Source organism: Haemaphysalis longicornis, unplaced genomic scaffold (genome assembly GCF_048455015.1).
Source record: "Haemaphysalis longicornis isolate Haplotype H1 unplaced genomic scaffold, Haemaphysalis longicornis Haplotype H1 scaffold_1, whole genome shotgun sequence".
NCBI classification, from domain to species: Eukaryota; Metazoa; Arthropoda; class Arachnida; order Ixodida; family Ixodidae; genus Haemaphysalis; species Haemaphysalis longicornis.
The window spans coordinates 216,082,220-216,107,630 of record NW_027526203.1 but is presented as its reverse complement, the minus strand read 5'-3'; the positions used below and the strand labels follow the sequence as shown (position 1 = coordinate 216,107,630).

Sequence of the window (25,411 nt, the reverse complement as noted above, 5' to 3'; positions counted from 1 at the left end):
CGTATCATCGAGATTGATTGATTGTAGGGTTTAACGCGCCGACGCAACGCAGGTGATGAGGCACGCCATAGTGGAGGGCTCCGGATTAATTTAGGCCACCTGGGGAAAACGTGGGGCCTGCGAATTCGCCGTGTTTTGGCCTTGAGTGTGAGGCGCGATGTGCCCTTGAAGTGAATTTTCGGACTCGTTGCGGTGTTGTAAAACACTGAGTTGTGGCTGCTTTTGACAGCGAGGTTGCGAACAGCGGGACTGGGACGATCGACCTGCAGAAGTGGCAGCGCAGGCTACATCGCCGCAAAATATTCAAGCAGTGTCCGATAACGGGACGGGCTCTTATTGCACGCTAGTATCTATCTGAAGGAAAATTTAATGCCAGAGGTAGGTAGCTAAACATACCACCGTTACTCAAATTACGATCGTTGTGATCGTGCACCCTGGGAATCGAAATAGGAGGGCTGGTGTGGTGCGACGACTTCACCTCGTTGTGCACAACTTTTGCTGTGGCTCTACACTTGTGCATAAAGCCCAGTCTGGGATTACACAAATAATAATTTAGGCATTCACATGATAGTAAAAATATGCCGTACAATTGTTTAGTTTTTCAGTTCGATATTCTTGACGTCGCTCCACGCTATCCATGCATAGAGCCTAAGCATATAAAAATGGTTTGTAAAGATGTAGTGCAGTTCGTACCTTTTGATAATATGGTAGAAAAACTTTATTGAAAGGCTGTTTCAGTGTTATGTACGTTCAAAATCGATTAAAAAGTGCACTCCCCCACCCACCCCCCCTGAGTTGCCAAAAATGTGATTTTTTAGGCTCCTAAGGGGACATAATAAATGTTCTGCTGCTCCAAATCAAGGTTCTTCTGCTCCAAAATCGAGATTTCGCTGCTCCAAAAACTGCTCCCAAATCTGGTTCGGCTGTCTCACCCCTGCCTTAGCCACTGAACCACCGTGGGGGGTAATCATCGAGATTCCACTGTATCAGTAGATTAGAGTGTCATGAATATAAGTAGCACTCACAGCAACAGCAATTGTTCATTAGCCCAGAAAAGGTCAAAAGCCTAAAAACAGGTAGTATTGCCCCCCTCTGCTCACTTTCCCGCACTAAGGTTAGTGACATCACAAATCTTAAATTATGAGGTGTGGGATTGGTGGAGCTTACCCAACTGTTTTTCTGAAATACACATAGAGGCAGCAGAGACATGTAAATGTAGAATAATATTTGTGGGAACTTTTGCTGGTCATGTGCTTTTTAGCAAACACTAATGTCTGCTAGAAAACATCATAAAATAGGATGCCTTAGCGCAGGCTTTGTTTCAGTTTTGATGTTGAACTGTTCACCTTGTGTACGAGTGCAGGTAAATAAATGTCAGAGTCTACCGTACCTACTTACCTGTCTTGCATGGTGTAGGAAACCCGGAGTCCCGGCGCATTCCCCATTCCTCGCATCCCGCCGCCGAGGTGAGAGGGGGGTTCCCTCTCTTATTTGGCGGCCGCGCGCTTCGGGCCGCAGCGCAGGCGTGTCGCGGCAATGGCGTGGCAGGCCCTCCTCATGTGACCGGTGTGTCAGGGTCCCGGGAAGCTGGACTGGGCGCACAGGACAAGGGAAGGGGGCTTTTGATCCGAGACGTTGGATACCACAGACAGGCGCGAGTACCGGTGCTCTGGTTTTGCCTTCCTTTGTCTGCCCCCTCACGCCTTTCTCCTGATCTTAGCGAGTCGGCTGGGTCAGGATGAGCGAAGAGCCCAACCACGTTATTGGAGGACCCAAAAAACGGGATTTTGGCCATGCCGTTGTGTCTTGTGTGTTTCTTGCTGTTTGCTACCGTTACGCCAGTTGACGGTCCGTGGCGGAGTTCAGTGGAGCTAGCCTTGTGGCCGTCTCGAGTGCGAGCTAGGTCGCCGTAAGAACCCTGGTCCCCACATTTTTGGCGCCCGAACATGCGGCTCGTCTTCAGTCGAATTCGAGGTTCGCGAGCTTCGAAAAAAGAACAAGGCACACGACTATGAGTTGGCGGATTTGATGCTGTTGGCTGACCTTTCTGGTCATGCCCGGGAGTCCCCGCAATGCCCTGCATCAACAGCGTCCTCTGCAGCTTCAGAAGCGGCTCGCGTCCCCTTTCTTCACGGCCTGTACGCAAAGCAGCTGCGGCTTGCGTGGCAATGAGAATTCCGGAAGGTTCCAGGTTCCACGAGCGCTCTACGTCAGGCAACGCCGCCCGTTCAAACCCCAGTTGCCAGGCCTGCACAGATGCTGAAACCCCACACAGTGCGCCTCTCATGCCACTCGGCCCGCAGACACCCGTAAGTGAAAAAATGTCTGCAGACGCAGCTTCCATCGCAAATGCTCTCGCAAGCGCCATGCAGCAGGTGCTGCAGGCAGCGCACTCACCCGCTCCCATGGTGCAGCTACCGGTGCCAACATACAGTGGTTACGGCGATCAATCGAACGCCAACACTTTCCTGCTGGCTCTGAGCCATTACGAGGAGGTGACCGGCATCAGCGAGAGCGAGGTGCTGCGCAGAGTCCTGCCCGCAGCCCTAGTCAACCATGCCGCCCAGCGGTATTGGATGATAGGCTATACGGTGCGCACGATGGACGACTTCCAAGCGATGTTCAGGGAAGAATTGCTGCCCATCGATACTACCTACCGCGAATGCTCAGGGAGTTGGAAATGCGCACCTAAGCCCCGGATGAATCGCTGGTCGAGTAGGGTTGTGCGATGCAGGAGCTTTACGTGTACGCCGACCCACATGTCCCGAGCTCGAAACGGGTCGATCGGGTCGTCAGGTAATGCCACCACACCTTTGCCTTGTACTTGAGGAACTGCACGTGCAGGGATCTCAACAAGCTGGCGGCTGAAGCTCGCCGTGTGCAAGCAGCAGTCACAACTGCACGTGCGTATCGCCACCGCCGCCACCGGTGGAAACACTGGAACCAAGCTGTGCTTGGTGCGGCTTTACGGGCAGTGGACGAGCCGAGCACGGCTGTACGCTGATACCCAACCAGTGAGAAACGCTCGATCTCGGGGACCGAGTGCTGGACCCGTACTCGTATGGGTTGTGCTACGCAGAGGTGATACGGCTGGAGTTCCTGCCAGCCCCATGCGCAGAGCACAGAACAAACCGGTCGGATGATTGGTCGGCGAACACGCGCCCAGTTGGGCTTCCCTTTGCGGGGATCGGCACTGCCGCAGTTGCTTGCACCCGCTCACGACTCGCTCACGGAGAACCGTATGTGGCCAGTCGACCGTGGAGCGCCCAAGCAGCCTTAAACATCGCGTAACACAGCACGGAGCCCCGTTCGCTGCTACAAATGTCGGCAGGTTGGTCACATGTGCAATTCTGCCCAGTCAGGAAGGGAAACGGGCCCAGCTGTTCGTAAATGCGGCGGCGGCGGATTAAAGCGCACAAGAGGCAAGCATCACCACCGCTCCTACCTGTGTAGAGTTGGAGTACCAATAAACGTGCCTGCACCTTTTCTCAACCTCGCAGTCGTGGGGCTGGAGTTTAAGGCACTTCTGGACACTGCGGCAAGCACTTCGCTGATAGGGGACGAAATCGTTTCCCATCTCGAGCGCAAAGCCATTTCGGCTGCGCGGGCGGAAGTTTCTGCTCCAGCTGGCGTATGGTAATGCTACGTCAGGCGGTGACGTACGCCTCGTTGTGCGCTGGGAGCATGTGCGGCGAGTGCGTTTTGTTCACTTGCTTGGACTCATGGTCCTAGTCATTTTGAGGAGCGGCTTCATGTCCAAGTCTGGGCTTGTCGTCGACATCGGCAACGGAGGCTAGTGGGAGAATCCGTTTTTGCCGCTGAAACTTTTCGCCGAGCTGCCGCTCGCAGTGCAACCGCTGTGCGGGCAGGCGGCCGAAACATCCCCCGTGCCGAGGGAAGCAACCTCCTTGGGGAAGCACAAGCTTTAGGCGGAGCCGGTAGCAGGCGCGCGCAGCAACCTCTAAGCTTGGTTGTTGCTGCCGCCGCCGCTGATTTCTCCTGCGCCGCACGCTCTCCACCCCGAGGTCGGAGCGAGGAATTACGCGCACTCCTAGCAGACATTAGCGAGCTGACAGCGGCGCAGCGGGACCTCATCTTGTTGTTGTTAGGTGACTTCAGCAAGATATTCACTGAGCAAGCAGGTTGAACCAGGTTAGTGCAGCACTGCATAGACACCGGCGATGCTCAACCATGGAAATGCAATCCCCGGCCCTTCAGCCCCTCCAAGAGGCAGGCAACTGATGAGGCACTGGAGGAACTGCTGAAAGCAGGCATTATCCACTGCTCGACGAGCCCTTGGGGGTTCCCAGTGGTGCTCATTTGGTAGCTGGCATTTATGCACTGAGTACCGGTGACTGAATGCGGTCACAAAAAAAGATGCGTACTTCTTCCCGAGCGTAGACGAGATTGTCGCGAATCTTGGTGGCGTCATGTACTTCTCTATTTTGGACACCAGCAAGGGGTACCTTCCGGTCGAGATGCGTCCTGCGGTGAATGCAAGACTGCATTCACTTGCCATCGGGGGCTGCTCCAGATCCAGGCACCGACAACATACATACACGATAACATAACACTTGCACACAGACGCACTTCCAACAGAGGTGCACAGTGGCCAGTGATCCCTCACTTCTTGTGTCAAGCATAATGGAGGGTTCTGAGCACATTTCGTGCTGCACCTGAGGGAGCAGGGCTTGGTACTCCTGCTCCTGCCACTTGTTTTTTTTCTCTGGCCACCCAAAGGCACCTTTAGGCGGAATTCCCATTTTGGAACTTGAACAGCCCATGGTTGTTGAAGCCGTGCCACGATCATAGCAACAAGCTTTTGTGTACCACATCCTGCCTAGCACTAATTGTGCTCGTGCTAAGCCCCCATTGTCCTTAGTTTAAGCTCCTATCGTAAGCTCCTGTGCACATCTGGCCTGGCTTTGCCTGTTAGCGGCAGCATGGCCACAATTTTGTTTGCTGTTGCGTGCCGAACTGGTGCGCTCTATCTGCCCTGCTAGACGTCCAGGCTGTTTATGCTGTGTGATGCCCCCTCTCTCTCCCTGTGCACAGCAGCCTTCGGAGGTGCCCCAACGTTTGGCGGCAGCCCCACGTTTGGCGGGCCCCCACAGTTTGGCGGGTCACCCACCTTTGGCGGCAGCCCATCATTTGGCGGCGCAGCAACCTTTGGCACCCAGGCTTCGCCACAGCAGGCTTCCCCGGCACAGCAGCAGCAGTCATCAGGATTCATGGCGTGAGTAGTAACAGGCATAAAATAGGCGTTGCATCTCTTGCTCAGGCGTTCATCGCAGTCTTCATCTGTGCTTGTTGACACTGTGGCCAAGCTTATCAATAGTAATTTCCTAAAAACGTAAAAAGGGGTGAAAATAGGCAGTCAGAAGTCTTTTCACAGCATTTCACCAATTCACTGTGTACTTGTTGGCAGTGGAAATGCCACATACAGTCAAGGAAAAAAAGGGGAACCTATCCGGCATAAAATGCCGTATTTGACAATTCTTTTACATAAGGTTTAATTTTCCTAAAGCACCTCATCTGCAAAAGACTTCTCTTAGGCAGGTTGGGGGAGGCAGGGACAGGCCTCTTTTTTTAATACTCTGATGTGCCCGAAGCAATCTTGCTGGGTGGGTTTTTTGTAATGGACCTTTTTCCTCTGGCGCATGCACGCGCTGCTAATGCGCCATTTCAGCAGGCGTGTCCAGCAATATAAGCAAGCAGGTGCACTTTCAGCACTCTGCTGGGAGGGCAGCTACTGCTTTGTAGCGCTGCACCTTCTACAGCAAAGCTGTTTATGTTCATATTCCGGTGCCGCCGCTTTACTCAGCACCACTTCTCCACTTCTCGCCACCACCGACGCCTCTTCTACAAGTTTTTATCCCCGATTTCTGGACAGCTCGTGGAGAGCACATACCTGTGTACACACACATGCAAAGCTTACAAAGGAGAGAGGCAAGCACGTTTGAGGCTGTCCATGCTGCGAATACATTGGGGAAGCAACAAAAGCAAAAAAAAGAAAAAGGCACTTTGCCCACTGCAGGTACGAAATGTGTACCTGCTTCCATGGCCTCCATGTGAAAAGAAGGGTGGGGGGAGGTGAGGAAGTTTTGTGCACAGGGTTTTCGACTGCAAGATCTTTGGGGCCATTTTTAGTTGGCCATAGCTGCCTCTAGGCGCGACCGGTGCTCGAAAAAGGTCCACTCAAGGTTTTGCATATTTGCATTGTAGGCTGGCATCTCCTTTTTTAAAAGTCGGCAAAAGGTACGAGGCACAGAGCAAAGTAAGGAGGCATTTCATCCTGACATAGCAGGCTGTGCTAGCACATGTTTTGTGTCAAGACTTGACAGGTTCATTAACCATCAGCAACCAGTACCCTGCGTGGAATGCTGTTTGACAGTAATAGACCCATAAGGGGAGCCTTGTCTTGGGAGGCATGAGTGAAAAGCCAAGAGCTACTACCTATGAGCCTAGTAAGGGCCTCTTCGCTGCCTGAGTGAATGGCAGTATAAGAGTCTCTGTGCTTTCAGAACGTACAGAGATTGTGCTGCTTAATATCTTCTCGCCTGTGTTTAATTGTGACGTAGACTAACCGCATAAGGGGGACTGACCTGTTAACATTCCGATGGGACTTACTACTTCATGACCCACAGGCTTAAAAACCATCGTGCATCTGCAGTCTAATCCCGCTACAACGAAGTCTGCTTTAACGAAATTTCCACTTCAATGAAATATTTCCAATTCCCCGTCAGCTAGCCATAGAAGTCAATGCAACAAAGTCCTGGCCACAACGAACCATTTGTCTGGCTTGCTTTCGCTTCAACAAAATTTTTGATCATTTGGGCTGGGTTTGAACAATTATTTTACAATAAAATAAGCATAGCGCCAGCTACCTGTAACTTTTTATACATTCAGGACGCTTAGTTTCACCGAAAACATGCGCGGTGCGCCCACACTGCCACCCAAAACAAAAACAAACTCATAGGTGGACGCCATTGTTTGATGGTGATAATGATGCGGCTGGCCTTCTTTATAATAAGGCGCTAGCCAGGTTCGCCAAGCCTGAGCTATAGCCAATCCGTGTCCAATAGAAATCGCGCGAATGTGCTCTGCTCCTAGCGCAGCGCCGTCATGTATGTGTTGTGAGCAGCTGCCCTTGCGGTTTTTCTTCCACAATTCTTCAAAGTCAAAAGCATAAGTAATTTTTTCGTGTTTGGTCTTGAACCCGCGTCATCCTATCTTAGTCTCGAGCGCGCGTTCGCGATAAATGAAGCGCGCGCGGCTTGCCTGCCAAGGTCAGTTGCTTCCTCGCCTAGTCAGAGGATGAGATAACGGTGCCGTTCCTGCCACAACTGATATGGGGGCTTCCAAATGCATAGCAGCTATCTGCAAGTAATAAGCTCGGTGGAAATTCCTTGTTGTGCAGCAATACGCTTTGCGCCTGCATTTCTTCATTTCTTCACCTCTCCCCTTCTCCTCAGTATTGCGCTCTTTACGTGCTGGTAAAAAAAAAAAAGACAACCGTTGGTATGTTTGTTATCTGAATAAACACGACATTACTGCGCGTCACTCCTTTTTTTAAACGTTGTATTATGCTGCCAATGATGCAGCAGTATCCGCGGCTATTTTTCTTGCCCTTCTGTGCCATGTTGGGGCAGATTTCGCCTCAACAAATTTTCGCTTCAACGAAATTTTTTGCATGTCCCGTCAATTTCGTTGTAGCGGGATTCGAGTCTATACGAAAAGTTTTACAAATGCACACAAACGTTCACAACGGCCTAGTTCACTTATTTTAGGAATATGTGACTTCTGTACTGAAATAAATACAGAAAACTCTCACTTGCTGGACAGCTAGCGCCTTCTAGTGAACACTAGATAAACCAAAATGTGTTCCTTGTTTTGTTTTTTTTTTGTTTTGTTTTTTATTTTAACAAAGAAGCGATATATTTCTAAAAGAAGCAAACTAGGCCATTGGGAACATGTCTGGTAAACCTTTTCGTATTGGTACACGATGCTTTTTAAACCCGTGGGTCATGAAGTGGCGAGTCCCATAGGAATGCGATCCGGTGAGCCTCCCCATGAGAGAGTTCAGATTTTGTTGTGGGGCTGGCTGAGTGAAGTTCTGTTTGTTTGTTTGTTACATTTTTTGTTTATGTTCTTTTACTCTTTCACAACAATTAACATTTGTTTACGGAACTATTTTTTTTAATTGGTTTCACCACCTTGTTACAGTATTGCCGTATTTTTGTGGCCTTTTGTTTCATCAGGTACGGGTGTGTAAGAGAACACTGGTACTACAAGATTCTCACTCTGCCAGGGTTTATTTATTTATTTGCATACCTACTTCGCCCGTTGGGCATTATAGTGGGGGGACAAATAATTGATATAAAATACAACATTGCACACTCTTTGAAAGGTTGAAGAAAAAAAAACAATTGTAAGAAAACATACAAGGTTTGCGTTAGTAAGCCACACACTGCAGACCGTGAGTACAATACTAATTACACATGTGGTACATTCTGAGGGAGCACATGAGACAGCACTAAAAACAAGTATCGGCCAGGTAACAAGATACATTCATTTACACAGCACGCTGGCTAACATTGCAAAGCATAAATATCAAGGAAAGTTTCAAATGGCGAGTACATTTTTATCCATAAATATATTCTTGAAGGACAGTGGGGAACGTCACATCAGAAGCAACTTCGATTAGTTCAGGAGGCAGCAGGTTCCATTCGCATGTTGTACGGGGAAAAAAGGAGTTTTAGTATGTGGTTGGGCGCGCGCACATTTCTTTTATCTTAAGTAAGTGGTCGCGGCGCCCGGATATGTATGTTGGTGATTGTAGATAAGTCTTTTTGTTTAGTGGTGTGCGATTGAAGACGGCATCTTGAAGGAAAGAGAGGCAGGAAACAACACGGCGCAGTGAAAGATCTTCCAAACATATGTGCCGTTTTATTTCTGTGACACTGCTTGGGAATGAGTAAATGCCTGTTATGAATCGGGCTGCACGTTTCTGTATCGTTTCTAAGCTATTGACAAGAATTTGTGTGTGCGGGTCCCACACAACGGACGCGTATTCCAGAATCGGGCGAACGTTGCTTAGGTAAAGTGTTCTCTTGACCCTTCTTTATCTCTTTTTTTGCATCTATGCTTGTTGAGAAATACTTTATGCAAGCAGTATCTGCACGCAATGGTCCAAAAATATTGACTTACATTGGCCATCAGCTGGTGCTATTTGTATTTGATTCACGGTCAAGAATTCGCAGTCAAAGAGATACTATTTACCCACCTCTAGCATTGAAGGGTGTGCTCATCTGCATTTGCCTGACGCCAGTTTCAGGAAAACACACTTTACTTGCTCAGGGCTGTTGGCAAGATGAAAGACTGTTTGACTGCAAATTTAGCCACAGCCATGATTTGGTAGTGTAAAGTATGTGTGAAGAGAGGAGAACCTCTCCCGTTGCATTTCACACCAGTTGTTTGTAGCACGTTGTGCCTAAAAGCCCTTTGTACCTGTGTTGTGTGTGTAGATCTTGTGGGTTTCATGCTAGCCAACAGAACCATTAATGGGGGCAGCCATTCCCGATTGTCCCGAACACGGTGCCAATTCAGAAGGGAGCAGCACAATACAAACAGGGGGGGATGGCCTGTAGCCATCTTGTGCATTATTATGCAGCATCGGTTTTCCGGGAGTGTCCAGCCTGACCTGTTCCTCCCTCTCTCTGAGCGACAGGTTTGGGAACGTGGAAGGCCCCACTTTTGGAGGGCTGGCAGCCCAGCAGCAGCAGGGCGCTCAGCAGCAGGGCATGGGCTTCGGCTCATTTGCCGCATCACCGGCCTTTGGAGGTGAGCTCTCTGCAGAGCAGTTTCGGACCTCTTTGGCCCCTTTTCGTGCTGTGACGCTCAGGCTGTCCTTATTTATTTATTTATTTATTTTATTTATCACATACTGCAGACCAAGTATGGTCCATGCAGGAGAGGGCGATACAGTTCAAAATTCTTCTGTATACATACACTTCTGCTGCAGTATACATGCTCTGCAGAACAAAATTCATGTTATACTGGAAATTCGTGAAAAACAAGGGACAAATACAGGCAAAGAAGCAGACCTAAGCGACAAGAAAAAGTTATACAGTTTCATCTCTGCATGTCGAGCATAGGGGAATCATGGGGCAGAGCATTCCAATCAGACACTGTTCTCGAGAAAAATGAATACTTGTAAATGTTAGTACGTGCAAATATAGGTGTAATGCTAAGACTGTGTTTATGACGTGAAGCCCTGGTTGTGTCCTTTGTTATTTAATCTGGCGCATGCAATCCTGATCTGGAAAAGTATAGGAGGCGGAAAAAATTAAGCCGTGCAGTTTTCCTTCGGTCGGCCAAAAGTTGGAGGTTCGAATCTTGCAGCATGGCTGACGGCGAATCGCAACGTCTATACCGATTGTATATAAATCGAGCAGCTAATCGTTGTATTTTTTCTATTTTTTGTATATTACCAGCTGTATGGGGGTCCCACACAATGCTGGCATATTCAAGAGAAGGACGAACTATGACTTTATAGGCTCTAAGTTTTAGTGAACTAGAAGAACGACCCAATTTATATTTTAGAAAGCCTAATTTTCTCCGGGCAGCAGAACATATACCATCAATATGTGCTGTCCAGCTAAGCTTCGATGTAATCGTTACGCCCAAGTACTTGTACTCTTCTACTTGCCTGATAGTGTATCCGCCTACATTATAAGTAAACTCGAATTTTCGGATTTTGTTACTCAGACATAAATATGCGGTTTTCTCAAAATTAATTACCATTTCCCACTTTTTACACCATTCTTTTATGTAGTTTAAGTTCTCACACAAGTCACGCTGGTCAGAGATAGAATTTATGGTATTAAAAATTATGCAATCGTCGGCAAATAACTTAACAGACACGCCAGGTTGGATAGCTTGAACTAAATCGTTAATATTAATATTAAATAGTATTGGCCCAAGAACTGACCCTTGCGGGACTCCAGATAACACCCCCAAATAACCAGAGCTGAAACCGTTTATATCTACGTACTGTTTTCTGTTTGTTAAGTATGCTATGACCCAGTTAGTTATTTCCGGAGGAATGCCAATATCTTTCATTTTGTCTATTAGCTTGATATGCGGGACCTTGTCAAAGGCCTTTGAAAAGTCCATAAAGATGACGTCTACCTGCCCAGCCTTGTCCAGGACTTGGGAGAACTCGTTAACAGTTGCTAATAATTGCGTGGTGGTAGATAATCCCCGTCGAAAGCCATGTTGCGTGCTGTGAATTACATTATTTTGTTCAAGAAAAGTATTTAAATATTTCGCTATAATGTGTTCAAGTAATTTGCAACAAATACAAGTAAGGGAGATTGGTCGATAATTGCTAACTAATAATCTGTTACCTTTCTTAAATGCTGGGATTACACGTGCTAGCAGCCAATCGTCGGGTACTGTACTAGTTTTAATCGAAACATCAAATATTATTACTAGGAATCTAGCTAGAATTTCCGCATACCTCTTTAGAAAAACAGCTGGGATACCGTCAGGGCCGGTCGATTTTTTTGCGTCTAACCGCAATAATAGTTCTGTCACCCCCTCCAAGGATACATTTATTAAGTTTGAATGACCTGGCACCAGTTTTGTGGTCTTGAAAAAACGCTCTGAAAGTAAGAATTAAACGCGTTTGCTATTTCGTTTTTATTTGTGACAGGGGTTTCTCTGTTCATTACTTCATCAGGAATACGGTTGTCTTTGTTTTGTAAGAACTGGTAAAATTTTCGTGGACTCTCTGACGCAAAGCGGCCTAGTGTCACGGTGTAATAATGTTCCCTAGCCTCCCTTAACTTGAATGCCAAAGTATTTCTTAGGCCGAACAGAACAACATCATTAGGTAATTTTCGCTTACTTCGCCGTTTAATTTTGCGTTTTAAGTGAATTAGATCGCGAGTTATCCAGGGGTTCGCACGGCCAACTTTTTTAAATTTATCTGGAACAAAATTGCAAATGCAGAAGTGGCAATAAAATTTAAACCTTGTCCATAGAGAGTTGACACTGCCGTCGCAAATTGATAGCAAAGCTTCTTCTAGGTAGTGAACAATCTGGAAATCGTCTGCAGCAGAATACTGTTTTACAACTACGGGCTCGGGTCTAGAGGACCTTGTTCTACGAGGTAAAGAACAATTAAAATTGACCAATTTGACCAATTTGTGATCAGAAATGCCATCAAAAACTGTTGTCATGCAGGATTCAAAACTTGTGGAACAGAAAAGGAGATCTAATATTGAAGAACTTGAACTTGTCACGCACGTAGGATTAAGGACGGTCTGCGTAAGGGAGTAAGCAAGCGACATGACCAGTAATATTTCAGCACTTTGCACATCGATCGAACCACATTTCATCAATTCCCAATCCATGCCCGGCATATTAAAAATTAAAAATATTAAATTCTTAGATGGGCCAGCCCAGTGTTCTTGTGGGCAGGCTTTTTGGCCAGCTGTGCCTGTTGGGGATTGTGTCACTTTGATCCGTGGACAAGCCAGCATCAGAGTTGTGGCGTGTCAGCTATGTCTGGGACATCCCAGTCTTTAGGTTTTCATGAACATGTGCCTTTGCTTTTTCTTTTTTTTTCTTGTGGCAACAAATGTGGGATTTGGTTAATAACATTTTGCCTGCAGGTAACCAAAAGCAATCTGATAATAAATTGTTTTGTATGTACTTGCCTGAGTACCGTATTTACACGATTGTAAGTCGACTCGAATGTAGGTCTACCCCCCAAAATTGCATCTCTCAAAAAAAAAAAAAAAATGCGAGCGCCGCCTAGAAAATTGCATCACAAAGCATGGCCTCCGCAAGCGCGCCGCCGGCAGCACCGCTGGCAGCACATCGCGCAGGCGCCGCCGGCAGCAGATTGCGGAGGCCATGCACAAAGAGAAGCTCTTCTGTCAACCCGCACCGCGGCTCTACCATCAATTATCGATGCTCCCGCAAGAGCCGTGCGCTCGCGGTATGCACGGTAGATATTAAGGGGGGACGTGGCTTTCAAAATCAACTTTTTTATTTCTTTGTGGATTTTGATGAAAATTGGCACAGCAACTGGAAATGCTTCTGTGATAACACTATAAAAATTTCAAAGTAATATTTTGAAAACTTTTTTATGTATGAAATATTCTTTCTGTTCCGCTTGTACCGAGCTTGAGCGGCTTATAAAACACGATAGAAAACTTGTTCGAAGTGCTTTGCATTCCCAAATGAATGGACGAGGTCGTGACAGTTTTAGAATTTTTTTTTTACAACACAATGTTTTTTAGTTTTCATTTTTTTAGAGGTTAATGTGCAACAGGCATGTCAACTGTGAACGATTATTTGAATAAAAAAATCACAAAAAACAAATCTGGAAAACCAAAAGTGGCACGGCCTGAACAGTTCATCAAGGAATGTGATGCAAGAAACGGAATCAAAATAGACCCAGCGGTCATGAAGAAATCCCTGGTACAAGCGACACAGGTGGCAAAAAAAAACGTTTTCAGAAAACGGCTTCCGAAGTTGCAACATAGGTTTCACATATCAGAAGTCGTCACGGTTGTAGCCTTTCATGTTTTTTTGAACATGGGGCTTCTGGAAGGCCTTGCCTTGAAATTGGAGTGCCTTCTACAGCCTTTCTCTTTCCAGAAAACATCATTTTCAGCTCCTCCGTGAAGAGTACATACCCCCCTTTGCAAACCAAACGGAGGGAAGATGGGTTTCAATGGGCTTTCAATGCAAAGTATGGTTAGTTGGTTGGCTGTATCGCACTGGACAACCTCCTTTTGCAGTGTTGTCACCATGGCAACAAGTTAAGCATTTTTTTTACTTAAATTTGACCATTTTTGGCTTTTTTTATGTTTTATCTTGCCTGGCACAGCAACTTAGTACAGTAAAACCTCGTTACAAGAGACACTCAAGGGAACCAAAAAACGTGTCTCTTGTAACCAAGGTCTCTTGTATGCAATGTTGCTAACATGGCGAACATAGGAAAACCAACCAAACTGCCTTCATTCAAATGTCTCTTATAACCAAGTGTCTCTTATAACAGTGTCTCTTGTAACGAGGTTTTACTGTACTAATGTGCAGGTGTTCATTGCCAAAAGTTTGCATACCACAAGGATGAAAATGAGCTACTTTGAAGCTTGGTAGAGTATTCTGCATAACTCCCAACTTCAATGCAAGAGCATATTTTTTTACTACTTTTGACATTCAAGGCATCCAATATTTCTCGCAGCACAGCCAGTATGCCCTGAGCAATGGTATCAATAATTTCCCCCAAAAAAATCACTGTTAAATGCTGCCACAGTAACGTACATTTTTAAAGCAGAGAGCATATTTTTATTCCTATACTACTAACTCAAACCAGTTTGCATGAAAATTACAAGTGCACGGGAAACGTTGCGCAAGAAAGGCGATATGGCTCGCGCGCATCGCAGCGCACGCTTACCGCGACATATCGAACTTTGATTATACCTGATATGGCTGGTCAGGTCGCTTTTAAGATTAAATCTAACGTCGCAGGCATTAATTACAACTACTGGCGTTCAATCGTAACCGGTTGCCCAGTCATGTGATGCTCCAATGCGCGTCGGCTATGCCGTGCGCGCCGCAGCGTTTGACGCGTCGACTGTTTCTTTCCCAAGGCTAGCGAGCCCACAATCAAATCACAGCAATAACTAAGCGTGTAAACATCGCAAATCCAACTAAAAGTTCACTTCACAAACCGCAATCGCAAGCGCGCACACCGCGTCACCCTCCGGGGTCTGGCGACGGTAGAGTCACGCGCCCCACGAAGCGTTCGATGACCTCCGCCTTTCGAGCCACACAACTTCCCGTAATCCGGCTCGTTATCTCTGGCATTCCCATCGCGATAACGTCCGTGTTGAACACCACAGATTGAACAGAAACTCGTCCGAGCGCAGCGGCGAAAATGAACTCAATCCACTCGCTACGCAGCTCAGGCGGCCGCCATTTTGCGTTGCGCCCGCAACATCCAATCACGAGGGTCGTCGTTCTGTGCCCCGACCGGGGACCAATAGCGCTTCAGCATCTATTTCTAACTTCGTTTGTGCGTCGTTTCTTTCCTGCCGTTTGTGCGTTTGTGAATGAACGAAGATAAAAGAGACGAGCAGAACCGGAAAGACGATCGCTCGGCCGATCTAACCATATCAAAATGGCCGCGCCCGGTAGCACCGTTGCGGAGATAGAGCGCTCCGAAAATTGCCGTTTTTTCGCCCTTTTGCGCTGATAGTTTGTCACCGCGCCTGACAAAAGTATTTTTTTATGCCACTTTGCGACGCTTTTCAGCGTAAAAACTTTGCAGATGCACAGAATAGGAAACATAGAAGCCGAATATGTGGGTTTCAAAAAAACGATGTTTTGGTCATTTTTCCGAAGTTGAAAGCCGCGTCCCCCCTTAAGAAAGAAAAGCTTTTGTATAAGCACCCAGAATAACCATTCGCTGTGGGTTGAGCGGGAAGAACACATTCGCTGCAAGATGACAATTATCGAAGCAACCGGCAGCGGCCACTGCCGCGTGATACCAAAACAAACAGCATGGCGGCTGACGGAAGCAGCCGCGCGCGATTTACTTTTGGGCGACTAACCTCTCACCAACGCGTTCGGAAGTGTACTGAACAATGTGATATGATATGGGCTACGTTAGCGCCGCGCATTGAATCAAGGGATTCGCTAATACTCGTTTTGTTTATTAGAGTTGAATAAAACACTTCTTGACGCGTTTTTGCACGCGATTCGTGCGCGTCGGCGTTGCGCGGCCGACTTTTTCACGCCCGCGGCGACGATTCCGCGCGCGCGGCACCTTCTACTGCTTTTAAATTGTACCAGTTCTACCTCGGTAAAACGCGCGCCGAGCGCGGCAGCGGGAGGAGCCTGACGACGCGCGCTCTTCATTAGGACGGCCGGCTGGCGCCGCCAGAGATGTTTAGGCTTACCACGGTGACGGGTATTTGATTGGCGCTTTCCCTAGCGGTGCGGGTAATGCTTTATAGTGTCGTTTTCGACCATATTAGAGAGTTTTAGTATAGCGTTTTGTGCCTTTGCGTACGTTAAACGTTAAATTTTTGCGGCACGCTACGTCGGCACCGCACGGGGAGTTTTAGTACTGCGTTTCGTAAGTTTTGCTTTGCGGCCCACTAACGTTTATGGCGCCATCTGTCGAACCTAGTATTAACTGAATGCGAAGCTGCACTCATCTGGCCGAAGAATCAGTGAGCACTCAGAATTTTCCACGACTACCCAACCAGCGGAATCAAAAGCATTCCCCTTGGTATTGAATGCAGAACGTGCACAACATGATTGATATATTCTTCTACATAAGCACACTCTATAGCGGAAGCACTGAAGCCCCGATGTTACTTAGTTTTGACGATCGCACACAACGCGCAGAACCAAAGGACTGGGTTTCACGTATACATTTTATTCGTCTCGAAAACAATCCAGAAATCCGTTTCGAACACACGCGACGTAACGACTGCACTGCGAGGCGGAGGCACAAAAATAAAATGCGGTCTTTTGCCTCCAGCCCGTCGTAATCATCGCACTCACTTCACGCGATTTGCGGGGTCGACCAGCATGTCACTTCACTCTGGCGCAAACCCAGAAGGCTTTTAACAGCACACACTGAGTTGAGTCGCCGCTAGTGATTACTAATTTCGAACGTAGTAAGCACATTTCACCCACAGGAGCGCATTGTCGTCTTGCACCGTGAAGCGAACTCGTCAGCAACACACACACAGCATCCGACGCCGGCCTGCAGGAGCTTTGTTCAGGTAGTCAGCGATGCCACGTTAGTTTCGCTCACCACGATAGCAAAGTACAAACAACCGGAGCTATTTAAGGATGCAGGAGCAAAAAACTTCTTCTATAAGACGCAAACTGCTGCACACAGATGAAAGAAAACGTTTAGGTGCTTCGCTCCACCTGCCGCCATGTTGTAAACACAGGGACACACTAGGGCGGTATCGTACGCACGCTATTTTGCTGAAATAGCGCGCGCTCGTTTTACGGCCGCTAAACGCAAAACCAACTTTGGGTGCTGCGCATGCGCAGTTCCACCGACGCGAGGGAATAGCGAGTGGTAACACTTTGCGTAAGGCTGAAAACGCTATACTAAAACTCTCTATTATATTATCAGCTCCTTTCCTGCACAAACGTCTTCGTTTGTGCCTTCAGCGATATCTGAGAGAGCGGTTAGAAGCGTTCGCTGGAGCTACGCGCACCTCTTCGCGAATGGTGCCGCCATGTTGCCGTCGCCGATCGCGTAGCGCGCAGCATGCGGGGATGCGGGTGGTATTCGCAGCAGCGTCAGTGCAGCGCATTTTCACGAGCAGAAGACGCCTCATGCTGTTCATAGTTCAGACCATAATTATGGGAACGAGGGTGCAAAGCTGTCCCCACCTCGTAGCACTCCCGATTTCTCGTTTCTCTTGCCGTTACTAGCGGTAGACGGTTCGACTTCGATTCTAAGTCGACCCCCCAACATTGGATTGTCAAATTTGAAAAAAGGGGTCGACCTACAATCGTGTAAGTACGGTAGGTACTAGGCTTTTCAATTCCATTGTCCGTCAGCTAGTGGCACTGACTCCTTCAAGGTTGTTTGTACTATTGCCTCGTGTTACCCTTTTTATTACTTGCTGCAAACTGCCCGCAGTTCGTGTAGTGTTCAGGTATGTTTTGGCTGATTGGATGAATTGGAGCGATGTAGCTAGCTGGCCAAGTTTCCAGCTCCCCAGGACAGCAGTCAACAAGTAACAACTGTTGCCTTCTCTTGTTTATGAGGTGACCAATTCATTCACCATATCTGTGGAATGGTTGTGCGTCTTCCCAAGCGGACTGCTTTCGCTCAGGAAAAATGGTTTACCTGGGGCACAATTGACCTGAATTTTTTTACTGAACTGAAGACCAACCAAAGACACGGCACCTTGTGTAACACAGTGTCTTACAGCCCTTGCACCTCTGTTGTGTAGTTGTAGACGTGTAAGTCAGCATTTAGTCAGCGTGGCACTGTGCGACTCTTCCCCTTCTTACAAAATCTCTACCAATTTACAGGTGCCTCGCCTGGCTTCGGGGATCGTGCTGCGTGAGTAGTGCACTTTTTTTTTTTTTTTACCCATGCCTTATGGGACACAGGGAACGAGGAAGCTATCTAGTTGCAATTAAGTCTGTATGTGATGTGTAGATTATGCATTGTATGGAAGCATTCTTGTATGCTCCTTGCTAAGCAAGCATGATTACTACCGTAAGTTGTGGCCTTGTAAGGTTATTGTCAGAAAAGCTTTGTACTTTGCGTTAGCAACGCTTTGAGTGCCATGCCCCACCATGTACAGCTTAGCTCCTCTATCTGCAGCCCCTGCTTGCTTGCGGACAGAATCAGTTTAAAATGTTGCCACTGACATTCAGGGTTTTCTGCTTGAACAACGGGAAAAGGTAATTAAGCTTTGCGAGGCAGGAAAAAAGCGTAGGCTGCTTTTTTCAAATAGCGTTGTTCGTTTTTGGGTAAAACCCGATTTTACGTCATTTTTACACCCCAAACATGATTCAGGAGAATCGGATTTAACCTGATTTCTCCCAGAATGGACCTTTTCAAAGTAGCGATCGGCACAATCGTGCGCTGGTGGTCCGCCGTTCTCAACCAGTGCCTGCTGGAAGCAAGCCCCACAAACACGGCTTCCGAACTCATTGAGTATTGGCATGACTCTACCGCTCGCCACCTCAGGCTGGCAAGTGCTGCACTGACATTGTTGTGCCTAGGAAATGGAAGCCGGGATGCCGAGAGAACTTTCCCCCATTTGAGATGCGCTCAGCGATTAGGCAGGCCTCGAATGGAGACCAACATGTTGCGCAAGGGGGTGATAGGGTATTTAAACAAGTACAGTGAGTGAAAAAATCGATGGCCTGCTTTTCGTGAATAAAATGTTTCATTTCTTAGAAGATGATTGCTTTCTACTGTTATCATTACTGGTTCATTTTCAAGCAAACGCCGAATTTCGGGGAGTATTTGCTAGAAAACCCTGATATCCCCCCGATTACCAGCTTGAAACAAACACCAATTTTAACGCATTAGAGTTAAAATAGAATTGAGTGCATTATAAACTGGTAATATAAACTGGGTGTATTACTTAATACATCTCTAAATATAACTCGGAAATACCTGAATTTCAGAATGGTTTTACAAAAACCTGATTTTCCCCAAGTATCAGTTTGAAAAATAGCACCCGATTTTTACCCCCCAATTTAAAAAAAAAAATGTAAAACCAAAAAGCGAGCAACCTTATAGGGGCCCTGAAAGGCGTTTTGAGCACACAAAACGAAGTAGCGCAATCGTTAGATTGGGTCGTCAAGGTCATCTGGGCCAAGTATTACTCTTTTACGCGCAGCGGAAAGCTCACACTTTTGTTGCAAAGTTCGTCGCTTTTTTCTCACCCTTTCCTTCGTGTTTTTGGACGCCGTCATCTTCACATGTCTACATAATCGATTCCCAGATGTTCGTCATGAGCTAGACATCCTGCTATTGGGCGGCTTTTTCACGCACTTCCGGCAAAGAGATGAGTCGTCTGCTCAGCGTCGGCTCGCCGGCTGATCTGCCAGCGGAGTGTCGGAGTGCTTGGACATTTTACGACAAACGCAACAAGTGTAAACAAACGCTTAACCGTTCGTATTGAATGCAACACGGCCATAACACGACATGGATATTCTCTTACCTGAGTACGTTCCGCAAAGAAAGCGTTGAAGTCCGTGGCACTTCTTTCATGCAATCGCAGAGAACGCCTTGAGCCGAATGCCTGGGTTTGACGGATACATTTTATTGCACTTCAAAACAATCCACAGATGCGTTTCGAACGAACACAACGTCACAACATGCGTTGCAAGTCTGAACCGCGATTGACAGACGATGGGTTGCCTCCTCCTGCCCGTCGTAAATTCGGCACTCACCTCTCGCGTGGTTGCGGGGACGAACAGCAAGTCACTTAACTCTGGCGCGCAAGCCGAGATGGCTTTAGCCACGCACACTGCACATACCCCATGCGAGGTTGAGTCATACGTCGCTCGAGAAAGATAATCCAGACCATGGGAAGCACTATCCACCCGCAGAAGCACAACGTCGCATTTCATCGTGAAACAAAGGCGTCCATAACACACACACCATCGCCTCCTGTAATGCCAAACGCATCTCACACTTCCCAATGGGAGTGAGTGCCTGCAGTGCCCACATGTCGCGAAGTGGGGCCCCGAGCTGAACCGGGATCACGCAACCGTAACTGACTTCTAGAGCGGTTTGTGCCTTGTTGCCAAGGCAACCGATGTTTGAGATTGTCAAAGAAATGGCGCTCGCTCCAGCGCTAGAAAGCTCAGAGCTGCGCCGGAGCATGTTTTGCCAACATTGCCGCTCTCCACCACGCGTCGCCCCCAGCTGAACTGGTCACATGATTGAAGCGTTTTGTGCACGGGTTCTGTATCGGTTTAAAATGTCTTTTTCACATGTCGCCGGCAGGAATTACCACCACCGCAAAATAAGACCCGGCACCAACGGGGCCACATCTGATACGGCGCTTTTTGGATAAACAGTGCGCGGTGCATGAGGGGCATGAGGGACCGAGCGCACGATCGTCCCCAAGCGGCTGCGAGTTCGCCGCCGATTAAAAGTCACATGCTGCCCTGCAGCAACGCACACCGCGAAAGGGCAAGGCCAGGCCGCCGCACAAATGCGGCCAGATTTTTCGTTCGCTTTTCCAGCCTTGAGCGGAGTGAGGGATTCAAGGTGTCAACAAAGCTTGCCCGTAGCAGACGGCAGTATGAGCAGCGCGATAGCGGAAGTACGTCACCGCCGAGGAGTGCAGCATCACGGGAGGGAAGGCTGGGGCGCCGTCAACAGCGGAGAGTAAGTTGAAAGGAGGAGGAAACACGGCGCGGCGATAATGCGCGGTTTTTGATTTACAATTTCTCAGCTAATACTCATCGCTTTAACAAAATTCTTGCGGGAGGAGATTGCTAATACATTGTCTTATTTGGTTACATGTACATCCATGCATCGGCGGAAGGTATTTCAGGACCCCTTTAACTATATAACACCTTGTGTCCCAGTCCGTGCACTGTGGGCACCTTGCAGAAGGAGCAAAGATGGTGCTAGAAAGAAGATACATGCGGTATATTTTATAGTAGTACTTGATTCTCTGGGAACGTAACCTTTATAATATTTTCAGGTTGTATCAAGCTGTTTATTCTCCTAAACTTCATTCACTGTAACTGTCGGACAGCTTCTTAATGTGTTTTATGCGTTCAAAGCCATAAAAATTCATAAAGCTGCACTGCTTGATTTTAACCTACAAAATTTTTACTTGTACAGTGTAGACCGCTTATAACGTATGTCGCGGGAGCTGCAAAAATCCGCATTATAAGCGGTACCGCACTATAACCAAAACACGCGCGAATTCAACCACATCGCCACCTATCTCTCAAGTCAACCTATATTTATCATCACTCAAACGCACAGCACTTAAAAACGAAGGCACGGTCTATATTTCGTATTATTTTTAACATCAGCCGCTGTTGCAGGGCAAAAGCGCAGTCTCACAAACGGCCAGCGCGGCTTTAACTTCCGTTGTGTTTGTTTTGAAAGACCATGGCTGCGTTTTTAGCGTCTATGAACAGATGCCGCAAGACGTGATAAGAACGCCAGCGGATTTTTTTTTTTTTTTTTTTTTTTTTTTTTGCCCCACGTTGTGTTCACGATGCTGAAGGCGGCTGCTTATCAGCGCAACGTACTGGTGGTGGAAATCTTCGGCTTCGCGCGACCCGAATGTTCGGAAAGGGAAAGAGCGGTGGCTTATCTGCAACAACGTTCTAAAGCGTGAACCGCGTGGTAGATTTGGTATCGCGAAGATGTGCAGTGCACGCCAGCGCGGATACAACTGGCGTGTGGTGTGGGCGGCGCGGTAAGAGGCGGCAACATGGCGTCGGCACTGGCCGTGAAGCGGTGCAGGCAGTTTCAGTAAGTTCCAGCAGCCGCTTCTAACCGCTCGCTGAAATGCCGCACGGGGCGCAAGCGAAGATGCTCATGCAAGAAAAGAGCTAATTATGTGGGCGAAAAGTGGAATATAAACTGCCATCCACGCTGCTTGTGAAAGCGCCCATCAAAAAATAACGCGGTGGTAAGCCTAAACATCTCTGGCGCGGCTAGCCGGCTCGGAGCGCTTCGAATCTCCCGCCATTACGTACGCGTCTCCCCATTGGTGCAAGTCGTCAAGCTCCTCCCACTGCCATGCGAAGAAGCCACCGCAAGCGCGGAATCGTCGATACGAGCACGAAAAAAAAAAAAAAAACTGACGCGCAACGCCGATGTGCACGATTCGTGCGCGAAAACGGGCCATGCGGTTCACGATTAATAAAATCAACTTGCCGCGCGCGGATGGGAAGTCTGTCGCTATCTTCCGAGGTGCATCAAGCAAGGTCAGTTGTGGTTATCAGGTACGCACGAACTAAAGGGTGCCTTTTTTTTTTTTTCTTTGGGTGTCTACGTTAAAAGAGGGCAAGGGGTGCAAGCTGCGTCAGGTGGCCGATTTCATCCTTTCTTTTTTCTTTTGCTACCCTAAAACGATGCCTCAGCTGCGCCGGTCGATCAGCAGACCCCCCGAAAAACCGCACTATAAACGGTATTGTGCTTCGGCCAACCGCATCTTAAGCGGTATGCTTATGCATTGAGTTCTATGGGAGGCAAACCGGTGGTCGCAAAAACCCGCGTTATATCCGGTCCCGCACTATAAGCGGTTACGTTATAAATGATCTACACTGTAGTGCAAAAAAAAAAATCTGATGCTAGTAGAGCAGTGGACCAGAACTGCTGCTTCCCTTGCTTTGTGAATTGTATAGCTGAAATTAATCAAAAGTCTTCATTTAGATCTTGATGGCGTGTTGGCATAGTTGAGGGGCATAGAAAATTCACCTGAACTTCATTCACTGTCCCCCTCTCAGCGCTCCTTTTCACTCTCCAACCACCACATCTATAGCGTTAGAAATTCTGCACTTCTCGGATGCCTTCGCAACTATAACTGGTGGAATCCCAAGCCAAGCTTCGGCCGTCCACGTGGGCATTTCCTCAATTGAGGCACACTCTGAGTACTGCTGGCTGCTGTGAAAGTGTGGCAGCCATTCATAAACCACTCACTGTGGAGAGCCTAAATGCAGTACCTATGGGCTTGTTGATGCTTGTTGAGTGGCTGCATTTGAAAGGTCGTTCGGCCCGGTATCACCACAAGATGCGTGTGCCAAGCTCCAAGCTTGTCTTTGACACACTGGTATACAAGCACGTAGTGGAGCCCAGAGCTCGTGCCTTACCTCTTGCACCAGGTGAAATCAAATCAAATCATACTTTATTCAACATCGTTCTCTGCCATGTTGGGAGCATGGCCAAAAAGCCTCCACAGGATCGTCTTGACTGGGTCCGTACCCCCCAGGAAATTGTCGACATTCCTATAAAGTCAACAAGGTCCATGTCCATCCAACCTTTCTTTTTAGAGCACACTATGACACCTCACAGAAAGTTCACAGATTTCGGGAGTGTCTTGCACTTGAACACACGACAAGGAGCCTAGATGTTACATCTGCTGTACAGGTCAGCACTGCGGTGTACCTCATCTTCTCATTGCTGAATGTAAGCACCTGAGCTTGTTTCATCCTTTTTGACACCACTGTTGTACTGGTGAGAATTATCAAAATGGATATTCATTGCTCTGTTGCAATGATATAACGTACTGCGAAATGGAATCGGCTCCGAGAGCTTCCAGCAGCTTCTGGCACACACCAGTTCACCCACGAAGTGAAGGTCCTTTGTGCCTGCTTCGTAGATCCCTCGTAATCGTAAACTCAAGCGTCCTGACCTTGAGCACCTTGGTGGTCACGGGCATGTGATCCACTTGGAGCTGCCTCGTGAAGTCAGCCAGGCAGGTCCGGGTCAAGGTCCAGAAACCTCCCTCACTCGTGGACAGTGGCAACCTTTGCTTGACTTCCACTTGACAGTTTTTGCTAGTCGCGAACACAAGTCTGTGGCGCAGCAGAACGATTTTTATTTCCACTCTTCCATGCATAGCATAGCATCACATTTCAAGCTGTTCTCGCTGTGGACACAACAAGTCTTCATAGCTTGCATTCTGGGGCAAGGTAGTCTACAGGTAGAGTAGGTAGATGTGGCACCACACCGAATTGCAAACGGTTCCTGTGGTACAGAAAGTGAAAACGTGCTACTGTGATTGCCAGCAACAAGTGAGCTGCTTCCACCACATCCGATGATACAAAAAATTTTTCGCCACCCCAGAGATTAGGATGATCAAGATTCTATAGGTGCCATTTTCATCTGCCTTGTATAGATTTCCGTAAGCACACACTTACAGCCAATGTTCTTGCAGGCAAGAAATTGACTTTTTGTTTGTCACAGAACCACTCATTAGACAATGCCAAATGCCGAAGTATTGCTTGAGCCTTCATATGATAAAACATTGTGACCAAATTTGTTATTTGTTTTGAAATCACTGTGGCCCTGAAAAGTACCTGTTCCACATTCCGACTCATTGAGATATCATTTTGTTTGTGCCACCCTCTCTTCTTCTTGCAGCAATCAGCAAAATCCTGCACCAGCTTTCTCACAGTGGCGGAACTGACGGAGCAGTGGGAGAAGTTCTATGTCAACTTGAAGCATTTCTGCCATGTGGCCTCTTGTGACATAAATCAACATTTTTTTTTTTTTTTTTTAACTCTAGGAAAACACTAGAAAGTGGCTCTGTTCATGTGACGGTGACACTGCGCGACCTTCAAGTGAAAAACAGCAAGAGCTGTATAGTTTGTTTTTGGTGATGAAATAAAGGACTGCTGACAGAAATTCTGGCTCAGCTGTGTTAACTTGCAACACTGGTTGCGTAGAGGGGGAGGGTTCACAAAGATCGCAGTAGTGAGCACTCGGGGGGTCTGATAATCCTTTTGGCATTGTATGTGTCAACCAAAGCAAAAGCAGAGCCATTGCATGCTGATCTCTCGGCGGGTACAACTTTCAGAATGAAAATATGCCTCGGTACTGTAAGGGGACACTAAAAGAACATGGCAAGTTTGGGCTCATCTCGTACCCTGATTTTGAGCTTATAAAACAAATGTCTATGTGGTTGGTTAATGCCCTATCACAAATTGGGAAGAAAATGGTCATTACTTGTGCTATTGCAATGCTTCAATGAAACAAATGCCCGTATGCGATAATTAAGTTGTGAGAAGTGTAAGAAGCATTGGTTGATGTGCAGAACTCGTAGTGTAGCTTCTTATAAGGGGAATCTCCCAGTGGCAGGGGCAATCAAATATAACGAATTCAGAAGGCATTCTC

The 25,411-nt window shown here is 47.6% G+C and overlaps 1 protein-coding gene across 6 annotated transcripts in view; it reads left to right on the top strand.

Annotated features, from left to right (window-relative positions):
• The window catches only part of Nup214 (nuclear pore complex protein Nup214), a 221,979-nt gene extending 197,115 nt beyond the window's left edge, over positions 1-24,864 (top strand). For 3 of the 6 annotated variants that reach the window (XM_077673352.1, XM_077673339.1, XM_077673331.1), the window contains 4 exons: positions 5,056-5,236; positions 9,731-9,843; positions 18,103-18,133; positions 24,659-24,864. In XM_077673352.1, the coding sequence (XP_077529478.1) occupies positions 5,056-5,236; positions 9,731-9,843; positions 18,103-18,133; positions 24,659-24,704 (371 nt within the window). In that variant the 3' untranslated portion in view covers positions 24,705-24,864. The remainder of the gene's footprint in view (positions 1-5,055; positions 5,237-9,730; positions 9,844-18,102; positions 18,134-24,658) is intronic. The other 3 variants (XM_077673343.1, XM_077673347.1, XM_077673356.1) reach the window with 3 other exon arrangements.
• Positions 24,865-25,411: the final 547 nt, after the last annotated feature.